This window comes from Aphanomyces astaci, assembly GCF_000520075.1.
Source record: "Aphanomyces astaci strain APO3 unplaced genomic scaffold supercont1.16, whole genome shotgun sequence".
Taxonomy (NCBI): Eukaryota; Oomycota; class Saprolegniomycetes; order Saprolegniales; family Verrucalvaceae; genus Aphanomyces; species Aphanomyces astaci.
In genome coordinates this window covers 127368-139857 of record NW_009798279.1, presented here as the reverse complement: position 1 = coordinate 139857, position 12490 = coordinate 127368, and the positions used below count along the sequence as shown (strand labels likewise).

The following is a 12490-nucleotide window of genomic DNA, read 5'->3' as shown; positions in this document are numbered from 1 at the left end:
TGTAAACCCCCGCGTTTGCCGAAATGAAATGGGCAAACGCTTCACGTTAGCAACATATGCTGCAGGAACAGCCATTGCTCATCCAATCATAGGTACTTCCGATTAGCTAAAACTAAGTTGAATTAATCTAAAACTTCGTCACCCACTGGTTAAAAGCGGGTATTTATACCCAGATTAGCCAAAATATGTGAAAAGCACAATAAAAGTCCGATTTTAATGCTTAGAGAGTCTTATTGTATGACAAAATTAAAACCACACGTTAAACAATGCAAATCGAGAGTCTGGCACATGAGCTAAATAAAGTCAGGTCGTTATTTACTGGACCATCTCATTCGCAAAGTGGACGAGACTAACATGCAGCGCGATCGATTAAACGTCGCGTTCCCATCGTGTTGAATCTTGTTACGCTACGCCGTGAGAATCCAAGTATGAGGCGAACGACGTCAACTTCAATGCCATAAATTTGGACAAGCACAACACATGTCGTGCTGATCATTGTAAAACAAGTTGAATAAGATAGAACCGTGCACCTCCACCAATTCTTAGCCAATCAAAGCATCACGAATAGTTATAATTCAATGCGAACCGTAAAAATACTTCATCATGCATCCGTAAAATCACGGCGAGTGCCGTAGTTTTAGGATGAGTTTTTATTAAAGCATGGTTTTAGACCTGGATTAGCCAAAAAAGGTGAAAAGCTGTAAGTAGAATATTTTTGAATTAACTATATGGTCAAACCGATCAGGAATGATGCTCAAATATACACCTCCCCGAAACCCCGAAGTATTTCTGATTTCACCTTGCACTTACCGGGGTTCAGAGGTATCGGGGCTTAGAGTGGAGATATGTGGTACAGAAAATATGACAATACTTGTATATACTACTATAATAGTAATATACTTCGAAGTAATATTCATTGTACGTAACGGGTAAACCTATCAATCATTTCCAATCGGAGATGATTGATTTCGTAAGGTTCAGTCAGCCATGCAGTAAGAAAATCGCACGTTTTTCTGGTTCAGAAAACTGACAAGACGTCAGATCGCAGTCAAAAGTAAAATTTACTTTTTCTATCTCCACACTCCATCGACGAGCACACAAAACAACGGCGATTGCAAGCATCGTTCGATCCTAAATGGGAAGAAGCACCTCTAAATTGAGTTGTGGTGATTCACCAACGCTAACAGTACACTAACAGTAAAGTACGTTTTTGTTTAAACAACGTGTAACTCACATTCGAATTGAGACAGTTCGACTCAAGTACAAACTTAATATTAAAATTACAATATTTTAACTTCACCTCGTTTTCGAATTGATTTGGGTCATTTAAATAATATTTTTAATTCCATCTGAGATATGTTTTGCATTTCGTTGAAGCTGGCGATGGATTTAAACTCCAACCTGATTTCCAGTGCGTTCTCGTAAAGTACTGTACTGTCCTATTAGCGTGAACATCAGCGCCCTCTAGCCGTAGCTCCATCAAGACCACTCAGAGCAACCTTCTTGGGGATGTTTTCTGGATTTGTGACCGGTACATACTACACACGTGGTACAGTACAGTAGCGGTTGAAATGCTACTGTACCGGTAAGATGTGACAATTATACGCACTTTACCGGGTTCATTGACGTACAGAGTGCTTAAAATTGCCCAAACACTGAATGCTATACAAACGACAAGTCAAACGTCAGTTTCAGTACATTCTGGTGACAAGTACCAGCTGGGTTATTTCCGCTGGAGGCAGGCAACACCAACGTACAGCATGGACGGAATCACAGTCATGACCCCACGGAATGCAGCATCGATGGCTCACGGGCTCGACACCTTCCTCGACGACGACCTGGGCTCGTCGTCACTGATGTTCAATGCACGCTCCAATTCCGGCACCGATGGCGGGGTCTCGGACGCAACGGCAGTGCACAATTGGGATGTCGCCAGCAACCTCTGCATCTCAATTGACCGCGAGAGCAGCCCTGGTCTCAGCCCTTGCGACTCGATCATCGATTTGCCGTCGCCGTGTCTGACAGCGCCAGTCGAACGCAAGCGCAAGGGCACACTGGAAACTGCGCCGTCGAATGGTATGTTTTCGACCCCTTCTTTCACTGGATGGCTGAGGAATCTCTAGGCGCCCACCCTCGTACTGAGAAGCGCATGCGAGTCCTCACCGACGCCGACATGGCCGCTCCATCGACCGCGGTGCAGTTCACTGGTGTCCACAACGAAAACACCCGCTTCACATTCACCGCATTTGGGTCCACCGCCCGCACCCTCGGAGCTCCATGCTCGTTCGCGTCGTCCACTCCGTTTCACATGACCCGCTCCACCTTCGTCTCATCCGTTCCTTCATCCTCCACGTCTCCTTGTATGTCTGCCAATGTGCCTGCGACCCCGCGCCTTCGGTGCTTCGACTAGTTTCCTTATTTATGTAAATATTACCATTATCTATTTTGCCACACACAACATCTTGTTAAGGTAGATGGCCAGTGTATGGTGCACTTGAAAGAGACTTCGTCGTCGAATGCAGCTTACTCGTCTCCCAGGACCGGGATTTCAATTCTGAAATGTGCTGCATGAAGCCGCAAGGTTGGGCATTCTTCTGCTTATTTAATCGGTTTGAATAGACTTCAGCTTAACGTTCATTCACTTCGATTTCCACTCATGTCAAGGGATGGTTTATGGTGCACGATTTAAGCTTAAAATATGTATACGGGTTTTGCTTATGTTTTGGCAATTTCATTTTTCCGTGCACCATAAACTGGCCATCTACGTTACTATACACCATTTTTCGCTGAAGTTCAAGGTATTTCCGGTATATTTCGTCCAACGAACAACTGATTCACGCCATGTGCGTTATGTCGCCGAAAATTCGATATATTTCGTCCAGACCCAACTTCGTTTCACTATATTTCGACTGATCTCCGGTATATGTCACTCCCCAGGCGGTATATTTCACACATTGTTCAATATATTTCAAATGATGTTCCATCTATTTCGATTTTCGAAGCAAATAAAGTACTAGTAAATCGCAGTTGGTGGATACTTCTCTAAATCATACGGTAGACTCGACTGTAACGACGTCAAAGCCACCTGAAATCGTCGAGCGTCACTTTTCTTGAACTAAATATACTCACTTGAACTCTTTGTGAAAAGGAGAAGCTTGGCAATGCACAGGATACGCCTGTAATTTGATTGATGGGAAGTTTTTTATCGAAAATTTCATTGGCTACTTACTGTTAGTTCCATCGATTACTGCGTCGATTTATCGAAATAGATGGAACATCATTTGAAATATATTGAACAATGCGTGAAATATACCGCCTGGGGAGTGACATATACCGGAGATCAGTCGAAATATAGTGAAACGAAGTTGGGTCTGGACGAAATATATCGAATGCTTGGCATTGTTCGCCAAGCATTCGGTACGACGCGTGATTGGTCCTGAGACATGCATTTTGATTGTTATGATTGGACAATTGTATCGTTACACCTTTATAAATGCATGATCGTTATAGGATCTTGGAGTGTTTTGTGTTTTTATACGAGGAGGTATACTATATTTTTCTGAGTCGCGCACTTATAGTGACACGGAGGGAGTACATAATACCTGCTCGTGTATTCAATCAATATTTAACGCATTATATATCTTATGCCTTATCGCCCATTTGTTCACTGTTCCACGCACGCCTTCTTCCGAGTTGACTCACTTACAGTACGTACTTATCTACCCGTAGTTAGTCCATATTTATATAAACGTTATCTATGGCCACTACTCAAGAGCGAACACAACCAACACTAATGCTGCTGGAGGAGATGGATCGCGCGCGCTGCAAAGTACTGGACGTCGCCGTCGGGGTCGGTTGCCAGCGTGTGGAGCACTGGGCCCACGAGCGTCTGCTTGGCCGCGTCGTCCAGCTGGCCGGCCATCGTCTCGAGCGTTTTGGCCACATTGAAGCGGATATTCGGCACCGGATCCTGTACAGTCAATGAAATAACCCTTATAAATACATTCGATGGCGTACCGAGGCCAGCTGCAGCACGAGGGGCAGAATCGAGTGCTGGAGCTGGTCGGTCGACATGAGCGGCGCCAGCACCTTGGCCGCATGCAGCGAGATCATACGATAGAGGTAGTTGGCGTTGACATGCATCGACGCGATGCGCGGGAGGACGTGGGCGTGGGCCCACGCGACGCCAAAGTGCTGCGCGAGGCGGTGGAGATTGAGCGTCGCGGCTTCGCGGATGGAAAAAACCACGTCGCACAGCCAGCCCATGCACATCTCCATCAAGTGCTCCTCAAAGTACGTCACACCCAGCTGCGATGCCAACGTCGGAATGAACTCGATGATCGCGAGGCGGACGCGCCACTGGCGGTCTTCGGCCAGCTGGACGATCGCAGGGAGAAGCGATTGGGACAGCTGGTCGATGCCCACGACGTCGTTGACCTTTTCCAAGTTGGAGATGATGTTCAATCGGACTTCTGAGCTCTCGTCCGACAACAACTAGGCACAAATACATTATATATACTACACTGTTTCTCAAACACGATGGCTCATGTATATAATATATATATATATATATTTCAAGCTGCATAACACGCAGATGCAAGATACATGTTACATATGCACACATGTACATATATCAACACATAAGGTTGTAAATATGAATGCGCATTGATATATATACACACAGATTAAATCGTATATATATATATAAGATATATATGGACACATGTATCTCAATTTCGGTTAAAATATAATTGTAACACTCGACAAATATATACATACACACAGATGAAGATTAAACTGTATTGACCGATATACACACAGATTAATACTACATCGCATCGACAAAACCCCCACGCACACATATATATATATATATATATAATATATATATATACATTGCAGATACATTTGACTAAGCCACAATACCCTTCTCGACAGGTATATAATATATATATATATAACGTGTACCTGCAGAAACAACGGCAGCAAATGCTGGACGGCCACGTCCCGCCCCAAGAAGGGTGCAATCTTCATCACGACAGATGCGAGGGATGCGCGCACGTGCTCGGACGGATCGCGCGCGAGGGTGACGCAGGCGGGCACGACTTTGGCGACGAGGTGCGCCGGACTCATGTGTTGGGCGGCGCCGTGGGCCCTGGACGCCGCCACAGTTTTGACTTCGGCCTCCGAGTCGCCCAGCAGCGGAATCAGACACTGGTCGCCTGTGCTCGAGCATGATCATCATCCCCAAAAATCAAAACACAACTGCTTACAAATGACAGACGTGGCGAGGTCGGGGCCCATGGCGGCGCAGATCTCGGGCAGCTTGTTGCCGACGGACCACCGGACGCGCCACGCCGAGTCCTTGGCGGCGGCGCACACGACCGGCAGCAGCTGGTTGAGCTTCACGTCGACGGGCACGAGAGCCGCGAGGGCGACGGCGTTCTCGACGGTCTGACACCGCACCGAGTCTTGGCGGTCGCTGGCCAGCGTGAGAAAGTCGGGCACGATCTCGGCCGTGGCGGACGCAGGATCCATCTAACGACGGCGATGACACGGACGGATATGGAGATGATCATGTACCATCGAGGCAAATCCACCGAGCGCGGTGGCGGCAGCTTTGCGGACCAACGGAAGGTCGTCGCGACAGAGCTGGATGAACATGGCGCGCATCTCGGCTTGCGTGGCGGGGGGCAGCTGGTCGTAGCTGACTTGGAACAGACCGCTCGCGGCAATGCGACTCGTGTACCTGCAAAAGCATAAGAAGGTGCCCATCATGGTGATGGCATACCATTCCCGGGTCACGAGGCGCCGCACCACTGCGACAAAGTGCTCCGTGATGTGTTCGGGTGTCATTTGCCGGACGACTTTGCACATGGACTTGCATGCCTGGGACATCAGCATGCTGTGAGATACGAGGATCCTATATCAGTCTGTGGTACCGTATCACGAACGGAAGCTTCGTCCACTGCCACAAGCGATTCGAGCAACGACAGCAAGTGATACGCATTCAACGGTCCGCCCACAAGGTCGACGAATTCGCCTGAGATGGACAAGGTGAGTGACGTAGAGAAGACGAGTCGGGCAATGTACCGAGCTCTTGGGCCAGCGCCAAGAGGATTTCATCGTCGTCGTCCAACGTTTCTGCGTCACGGCATCAGCCACGCACGACTGCATGGACACACAGGTCTGTACGCACCATTGAGGAATGGAAGCAACTCTTCCCTCGTTCGCTGGGGACCAAGGGCCGATGCTACATGCAACCGATTATACGTGTGGACAAAAGGTGCTGTGGTTGATTAGGCCTGCCCACCAATAACTTGCACTTTTTTGATCGCTTGCAGGCGGAGCTTGGGGTCGTCATGCCGCAACTCATCCACAAGCACGGCCACCGCATTGACGTCTCCATCGACTACACATGGGTGCCATGAACACAGAGCCACCCGACGGTCCACACATACCTTCCATCGTTCGTCCGCCGTGCCGTCGCAATCTCCTGAAACTGATGGCAGATTTCAGGTGGGGCTGTATTCATCGTGGATTTTACTCTTGAAATTAATATAATTGGTCATTCGTTTTCAACGGGTTTCTGGCATTTTTGAAAACCTTCTTCTTGACCAGTGGTGGTGGAAAAAACCTAAATATTTAAGGTTGGCCCACTAGTTTTTTCTTTTTCGATTTAAATACAATAAAACCTACTAATCTTTTTCTTGAAACAGAATAAGCCAATCAAAAGCACCGCCTTGTCATAAACAACGTTGATTAGCTAAATAATCAGCCCATCGACAGGATAGATTTCACGTCTATTAATAACAGTAAAATCTCTAACAGTATACAAAGGCTTGATGTCGGGGGCTACGCGGTAGTATTTCGTAGTGTGTTTACTACAGTAGTCTACACCGGAGTACTAGTACTAATACTTCGAAGTACTGTATGCAAAGAAGATGTGAGCACTTGAAAACCTACTGGTGGTACGTCCTGCCCTCTAAAACAATGACGAGTTCAAGATACATTGGTACAGTACGGGATAACTTTTTACTACGAAGTACTACGCTTAGTAATAGTAATAATTACTAGGCTCATAAATATGACCGTAACAGCGTTAACCTTCACTGTCAATGACAAATACCTCGAATTGAAATTCTAAAAAAGACAAAAAAATGCAGTGTGAGTGTCGAATTTTGAAATTAGGTTTTTTATAAAAAGGTATTATAACAACCTAATAATATAATACAATTTGCCATCCCGACCACCACCCTGATGTTATCCGAACTATTTTTGAGTATTTTGAAAATATATCAAAAATATTTCTTAATTTCTGTCGAAAACGTGCAAAAGCAGGAACGGGCACTCAAAAGCAGGGATGAATCATCCCTGCTTCAACTCAGATGTCCCTGCTTGAGTTGTGTTATCCGGAAAAATTCACGTTTTAGCCAATCAGGAGTCGTATTTCCGTCCATACTTCAAAAAGTGTGGACGGGAATGTTACCAGCCCCTTACGCCACCATCGAGTTCCATGCGCATGGAGAGTGCGCGAAACGGTCATCACGTTGGCCACGGCACAGGACTAATGTGATCGATCTCAGGGGTGGGGTGTATGTGGAGAGGCGAAGTGAAGTTCAAGTGATTGGATGGTTCGATAAATGAGGGGACAAGGTAGACTACTGACGACGGCGCCATCAGCTGGCCATCGCACTGTTGGCGGGCGTGCTGGTCGCATCCCCTCCGCGCGTGCTCTCGTACTCTTGGTCGTCGGTGGGGAGTTCAAACCGACACACGGGGCACGAGTTATGCTACACATATGACATGACGATCGTCGCAAGATGGCGTCTCGTCGTCCTACCTGCTTCAACCATGGAAGGATGCAATGCGAGTGGAAGTCGTGGGCACAGGGCAGTCGCAGCGCCTCCTCCTTCAGCTCGTACACGTCCTTGCACACTGCGCAATCGTGCTTGTTGTCCACTTCGTCCTACGCAAGTGTTACAGTATGTGTGTGGTCGCGCGAGAGGTTGTCTCGATTACCTGGGAAATGTGCACCTTGGGCAGCGCGTCCAGCACGGTTTTCGCGGCCGGGGGGGCGCCATGCTAATGGAAATCGAATAAGAACGAATCTGAGAAGGGTAGAACGTACCTGGTTCGGGTCGTTCTGCATGAGGTGGTTGATAATGTTGGAAATGTTTCCAAATGCATAGTCGCCAAGCGTGCCGCCAGAGTTGCCGCCACTTTGAAACATGCCGCTGAGGGCTCCCATGAGCCCAGCTGTCCCGGGACCCCCCGCACCAGTGATGTACACTTCCACGGGCTGGCCGCGACTCGTGAAGAGTCGGTCGACGCGTCCACGACGCTCGTCGGAGGCTCTACATGGAGAATTAAGTCGTGTTCGATCCCCTCTTGGGCGAAGACGGGTGCCGTACTCGTCTGAATTGCCGGCAGAGCCTTGACGGGATAGCTATATGATTCAGTCAGACATCGCACACAGACATCAAATGTAGCCGATTTGGCACCTGAAAAATGTCATGCATCATGTTCGGCAAGGAAGATCTGGTGATGCGAATCGATCGACGGGGTTCTTCTTCGACGTTATCGCTGCGCTCTTGCGACGCAGGCGAAGTCTCTTGAGGTGTTCCTTCATGAGGCACAAAGTCCTGCGCCCGTTCTTGCCCCGGCGTATCGTCTTCAACCTCTTCGACAAAGCAGCCGCCGCATCCTTCGCACTCGACTTCGTCCGACTCGGTGTTCAATCGGGTCTGTACATTCCTCGCGCACAAGTGACACCAGTACGACGACACTTCCTGTCTCTCTGCACTGCCGCTGCCTTCGACTTCCATGGAATCGTTGCCCGCCGCGCCTTCGTTGTTTGCGACCATGTCGCTCGAGTTTTCCCCGTGAATTCCGAAGTCTATTTTTATTTTAAGACAGGTCAAACTTGACTTGTGTTCACTATGTGTCCCGCCTGAACTATTAAATATTGGGGAATCCGGATAGTATCCGGATATCGCACTGGCGCTGTGGCGTTACGTCGTTTCACGAACCGTTTCATCTGGCCATATTGACATGCAACATATTTCGGAGGACATTTGAGCGCTCTTGAGGAATTACGTGCTGAGCATAACTGTATAATCCCCCGAGTCTTTGAGGGAACTCCCACGTCATCGTTGGCGGTACTCCATCACCTGCGACGAAGGGGGACATGCTTTGAACGTGCGTGGAAACAAGGTGTGGTCGTGATTGTGTGGGGAACGTGGGATAGAACTATATGCAATCTCTATACTATAGTATTAATATATAGTATAGCCGGTGTTCATGCTTGGATTTTGGAATAAATAGCGTCGTGTGGTTGCGACTGTCAACAACGGCGACGATGTCACAACTTCCGTCATTGGTCTCCCTCCCTCACGGCTCCCCCGACACGCACAAGCACGACATACCGGCATATACAGGAGTACCACATATATATACAAGAATCCATGCTTGGCTGGGCGACCCACCAAGCCCTTTTCTCTGCTCCTACGTGGCAGCACGACATTGAATAGTATCGTAGTGGATAACGAGTTTACGGTAGATATTGACGTGTCCACCATAGCCCACAACAACACATGAATCCTAATCTAACTTACTAGGACATCTCTTGCCTTCAACATGGCTCTACATACAATGCATCGATACAAAGGGCTGACGGTAGTAGCATTACACTCAACCCCGTCGTCCCTTGTTGAATATATATATATATATATATATATATATTGATTCAAGGAATCCTTGAAGGCGCTGGCTATACATTATTACCCCAAAGCAGGTCAACGTTGAGACAGGGTTCCTGAACGTCGGCTGCACGATCATTCCTTGTACAATGCCTGTAATGCGTCTCTCATTTTTCAGAGCACAAGTGTGCAATCAAAGGTGTCTGTCTATGTACGTGACAGGTTCACGTCGTGCTGGAACGATCTCGACCCAGCCATCCCATGAGTGAGTGTATTGGTGTGCATATCATGGCTTGTCTGATCATGGCCACCGACGACACCAAAAATTTCAATCCCCCCACGACTCTTCGCCGCGTTTTGCGCGATCGATTGATTTTGCATTATCAAATCGTCATGGTCACAGTCATTGAACGCGCTCACTTCGGTCGCCAGCCCCCTCGCGTGAAGCTATCCGCTGCCCAGCGCCACTTGCCGTCGCATGTGGTCAACCTCTCGGGCGTTGTGCCCACGTCGGACGTCCGGCGGCGCCAGCTCGTCCAGGCCCAGCGTCGATCCCGGGAAAAGTCCCGCCTCCTCAAACGTGTTGCCCTTCCCGTACCTCCACCTAACGAATTCCCTCTGCAACCGTCCCGTGTCGAGGCGTACCACTCGGCCCTCACCCGGCGCTTCGTCGACTACTTGGCCCTAGTCACGCAGTTCACCAAGTCGCAATGCCCCTCCACTCCCCCAGACATGTTTAGCCATGACGTCCAGTGCGACGGAAGCGCCGGTCGCCACGCTGTGAACGCACTGTGGCTCCAGTGGGCTACACTATTTCCCGGCTACCAGTTGAGCGTCGTGGTGATAGATGTGGTGGCTGCAGACAATGCAACGGCCAACTTGACCGTACGCGTGGAAGTGCAAATGACGCTTGGAGACAGGACGTCGGCTTGCTTGCAGACGCCCCACTGGCGCCAACCAACTGACGTGGCGCTGCAAGGCTACTTCATGGTGCAGTTCGACGGAGGTTCCGGGGGCATATTGAGCTTACAGCCCCAACTCATCCAAAACAGTAGTACGTACGTACTTCCAATGCATAAGTCCATTCACACATCCCATTGTCAAATCGTCATGGTCGGAGTCATTGAACGCGCTCACTTCGGTCGCCAGCCCCCTCGCGTGAAGCTATCCGCTGCCCAGCGCCACTTGCCGTCGCATGTGGTCAACCTCTCGGGCGTTGTGCCCACGTCGGACGTCCGGCGGCGCCAGCTCGTCCAGGCCCAGCGTCGATCCCGGGAAAAGTCCCGCCTCCTCAAACGTGTTGCCCTTCCCGTACCTCCACCTAACGAATTCCCTCTGCAACCGTCCCGTGTCGAGGCGTACCACTCGGCCCTCACCCGGCGCTTCGTCGACTACTTGGCCCTAGTCACGCAGTTCACCAAGTCGCAATGCCCCTCCACTCCCCCAGACATGTTTAGCCATGACGTCCAGTGCGACGGAAGCGCCGGTCGCCACGCTGTGAACGCACTGTGGCTCCAGTGGGCTACACTATTTCCCGGCTACCAGTTGAGCGTCGTGGTGATAGATGTGGTGGCTGCAGACAATGCAACGGCCAACTTGACCGTACGCGTGGAAGTGAAGTTCCATATCGAAGGCACATCTCTCAGGGCCCTTTCGCCTCCATGTGCAGTGTCATCCTTGTGCTACCGAACGCTCAACAACGTAGTGCTAGCTTATACCATAGTGCTAGCTTATGGGCACATCCAGGTGCACTTCGACGGCGCTTCTGCCAGGATCACGTCATTGCAGACCAACATTAGTTGCTTTCAACGGGCAGCAGTGGGCACACAGCGCTTGAAGAGGCGCCTAGGTCCCGCGTCAGCTCCATATGTGGCCTCGACAGACAAGTCAAAGCTCAGTTTACACTTTATTCTAAACTAATTTTAATACTAGTATCTGTTACAGTACTTCGTTCCGGCTTGGCATAGATAGATAACGTTACCACAGATTTCTATGTAAAATGCAAGATGTTTTGCTACTGTAGTTGTTACCAAATCGCTTGATGCGTTCGTAGCTTCAGCTAATTTTGCTGTCATAACGTTTATAACTAACTTGAGAGCATTGCACGTTGCGTGTAACTTACTTAGACTAACAAAGCCCAACCTGATATTCCATTTTATAGTTCAGGAATCATCGGTGGAATCGACATCCCAGATTTAAGAGACATGGACTCTATCCAGATACTGTAGTACTGTAGCCACCATGATTAGTTTTTGCATTCAGCATACCGGTACTAATATTGGCCAACAATTACAAAACGTTGAGGCATATTCCTGATCAGTCAAAACACACTGGGTACTCTGGACCCTCGAAAGTCGCCCCTGTCCTGCTTGGGAGCGCTGTCGTTCACAGCTTCTCCTATCTAAATTAAATGAACTGAGGCAAATCTTCCTACTTCTAAACCATCTCGGCAAGGCCACGAGTCCAATCGAAATGACAGGCACTCACAAAGTTAACAATCCTACAGTAGCGATTGCACTGGTCACAGTAGCGGCACAACTTATGGGCGATGGGTCATGCTACTTTTGCTCACTCTGTCAGCTTCAATGTCAACATTGCTAACTCATCCAAAACAGTAGTACGTACGTACTTCCAATGCATAAGTCCATTCACACATCCCATTGTCAAATCGTCATGGTCGGAGTCATTGAACGCGCTCACTTCGGTCGCCAGCCCCCTCGCGTGAAGCTATCCGCTGCCCAGCGCCACTTGCCGTCGCATGTGGTCAACCTCTCGGGCGTTGTGCCCAC

General features: G+C 49.0%; 5 protein-coding genes across 7 annotated transcripts in view; 3 read left to right on the top strand and 2 right to left on the bottom strand.

Moving 5' to 3' along the window:
• Positions 1-1684: 1684 nt before the first annotated feature.
• Positions 1685-2453, top strand: H257_07555 (hypothetical protein). Its single transcript, XM_009833120.1, has 2 exons — positions 1685-2076; positions 2124-2453. Exons 1-2 carry the CDS (start codon positions 1761-1763, stop codon positions 2408-2410), a joined length of 603 nt encoding a protein of 200 aa, XP_009831422.1. The 5' UTR covers positions 1685-1760; the 3' UTR covers positions 2411-2453.
• A 1254-nt stretch (positions 2454-3707) lies between these two features.
• On the bottom strand, positions 3708-6510 carry H257_07554. 2 transcript variants are annotated; one of them, XM_009833118.1, is made up of 11 exons: positions 6462-6510; positions 6314-6412; positions 6200-6253; positions 6094-6144; positions 5943-6043; positions 5792-5889; positions 5584-5749; positions 5274-5538; positions 4969-5222; positions 4018-4494; positions 3708-3970 (listed from the first exon to the last, which is right to left on the bottom strand). In XM_009833118.1, exons 1-11 carry the CDS (start codon positions 6466-6468, stop codon positions 3791-3793), a joined length of 1752 nt encoding a protein of 583 aa, XP_009831420.1. In that variant the 5' UTR covers positions 6469-6510; the 3' UTR covers positions 3708-3790. The 2 variants fall into 2 exon arrangements, with proteins under 2 accessions (XP_009831420.1, XP_009831421.1); XM_009833119.1 differs by having other exon boundaries at positions 3708-4494.
• A 1096-nt stretch (positions 6511-7606) lies between these two features.
• H257_07553 lies at positions 7607-8915 on the bottom strand. 2 transcript variants are annotated; one of them, XM_009833117.1, is made up of 6 exons: positions 8505-8915; positions 8415-8449; positions 8132-8357; positions 8023-8085; positions 7844-7969; positions 7607-7793 (listed from the first exon to the last, which is right to left on the bottom strand). In XM_009833117.1, the coding sequence occupies exons 1-6, from the start codon at positions 8865-8867 to the stop codon at positions 7680-7682; spliced, it is 927 nt and encodes a 308-aa protein (XP_009831419.1). In that variant the 5' UTR covers positions 8868-8915; the 3' UTR covers positions 7607-7679. The 2 variants fall into 2 exon arrangements, with proteins under 2 accessions (XP_009831419.1, XP_009831418.1); XM_009833116.1 differs by having other exon boundaries at positions 8132-8449.
• A 1089-nt stretch (positions 8916-10004) lies between these two features.
• H257_07552 (hypothetical protein) lies at positions 10005-11621 on the top strand (the record flags this gene model as incomplete). The annotated part of the gene is made up of 1 exon (XM_009833115.1): positions 10005-11621. One exon carries the CDS (start codon positions 10005-10007, stop codon positions 11619-11621), a length of 1617 nt encoding a protein of 538 aa, XP_009831417.1.
• A 753-nt stretch (positions 11622-12374) lies between these two features.
• Positions 12375-12490, top strand: part of H257_07551 (hypothetical protein) — a gene marked incomplete at both ends in the record, with an annotated part of 3901 nt that continues 3785 nt past the window's right edge. Inside the window, one exon of the mRNA XM_009833114.1 lies at positions 12375-12482. Within this exon, the coding sequence (XP_009831416.1) occupies positions 12375-12482 (108 nt within the window). The remainder of the gene's footprint in view (positions 12483-12490) is intronic.

What these genes read in the sequence shown, in the direction of transcription:
- H257_07555 (XM_009833120.1), top strand. Translation starts at nt 1,761, where the DNA reads ATGGACGGAATCACAGTCATGACCCCACGGAATGCAGCATCGATGGCT. An exon ending in GGAAACTGCGCCGTCGAATG is followed by an intron (nt 2,077 to 2,123) that starts GTATGTTTTCGA and finishes AGGAATCTCTAG; the next exon opens with GCGCCCACCCTCGTACTGAG.
- H257_07554 (XM_009833118.1), bottom strand. An exon ending in AAGCTTCCGTTCGTGATACG is followed by an intron (nt 5,890 to 5,942) that starts GTACCACAGACT and finishes CTGATGTCCCAG; the next exon opens with GCATGCAAGTCCATGTGCAA. An exon ending in TCGGTGGATTTGCCTCGATG is followed by an intron (nt 5,539 to 5,583) that starts GTACATGATCAT and finishes CGCCGTCGTTAG; the next exon opens with ATGGATCCTGCGTCCGCCAC.
- H257_07553 (XM_009833116.1), bottom strand. Translation starts at nt 8,867, where the DNA reads ATGGTCGCAAACAACGAAGGCGCGGCGGGCAACGATTCCATGGAAGTC. An exon ending in TGCAGAACGACCCGAACCAG is followed by an intron (nt 8,086 to 8,131) that starts GTACGTTCTACC and finishes GATTTCCATTAG; the next exon opens with CATGGCGCCCCCCCGGCCGC. An exon ending in TCCTTCCATGGTTGAAGCAG is followed by an intron (nt 7,794 to 7,843) that starts GTAGGACGACGA and finishes TCATATGTGTAG; the next exon opens with CATAACTCGTGCCCCGTGTG.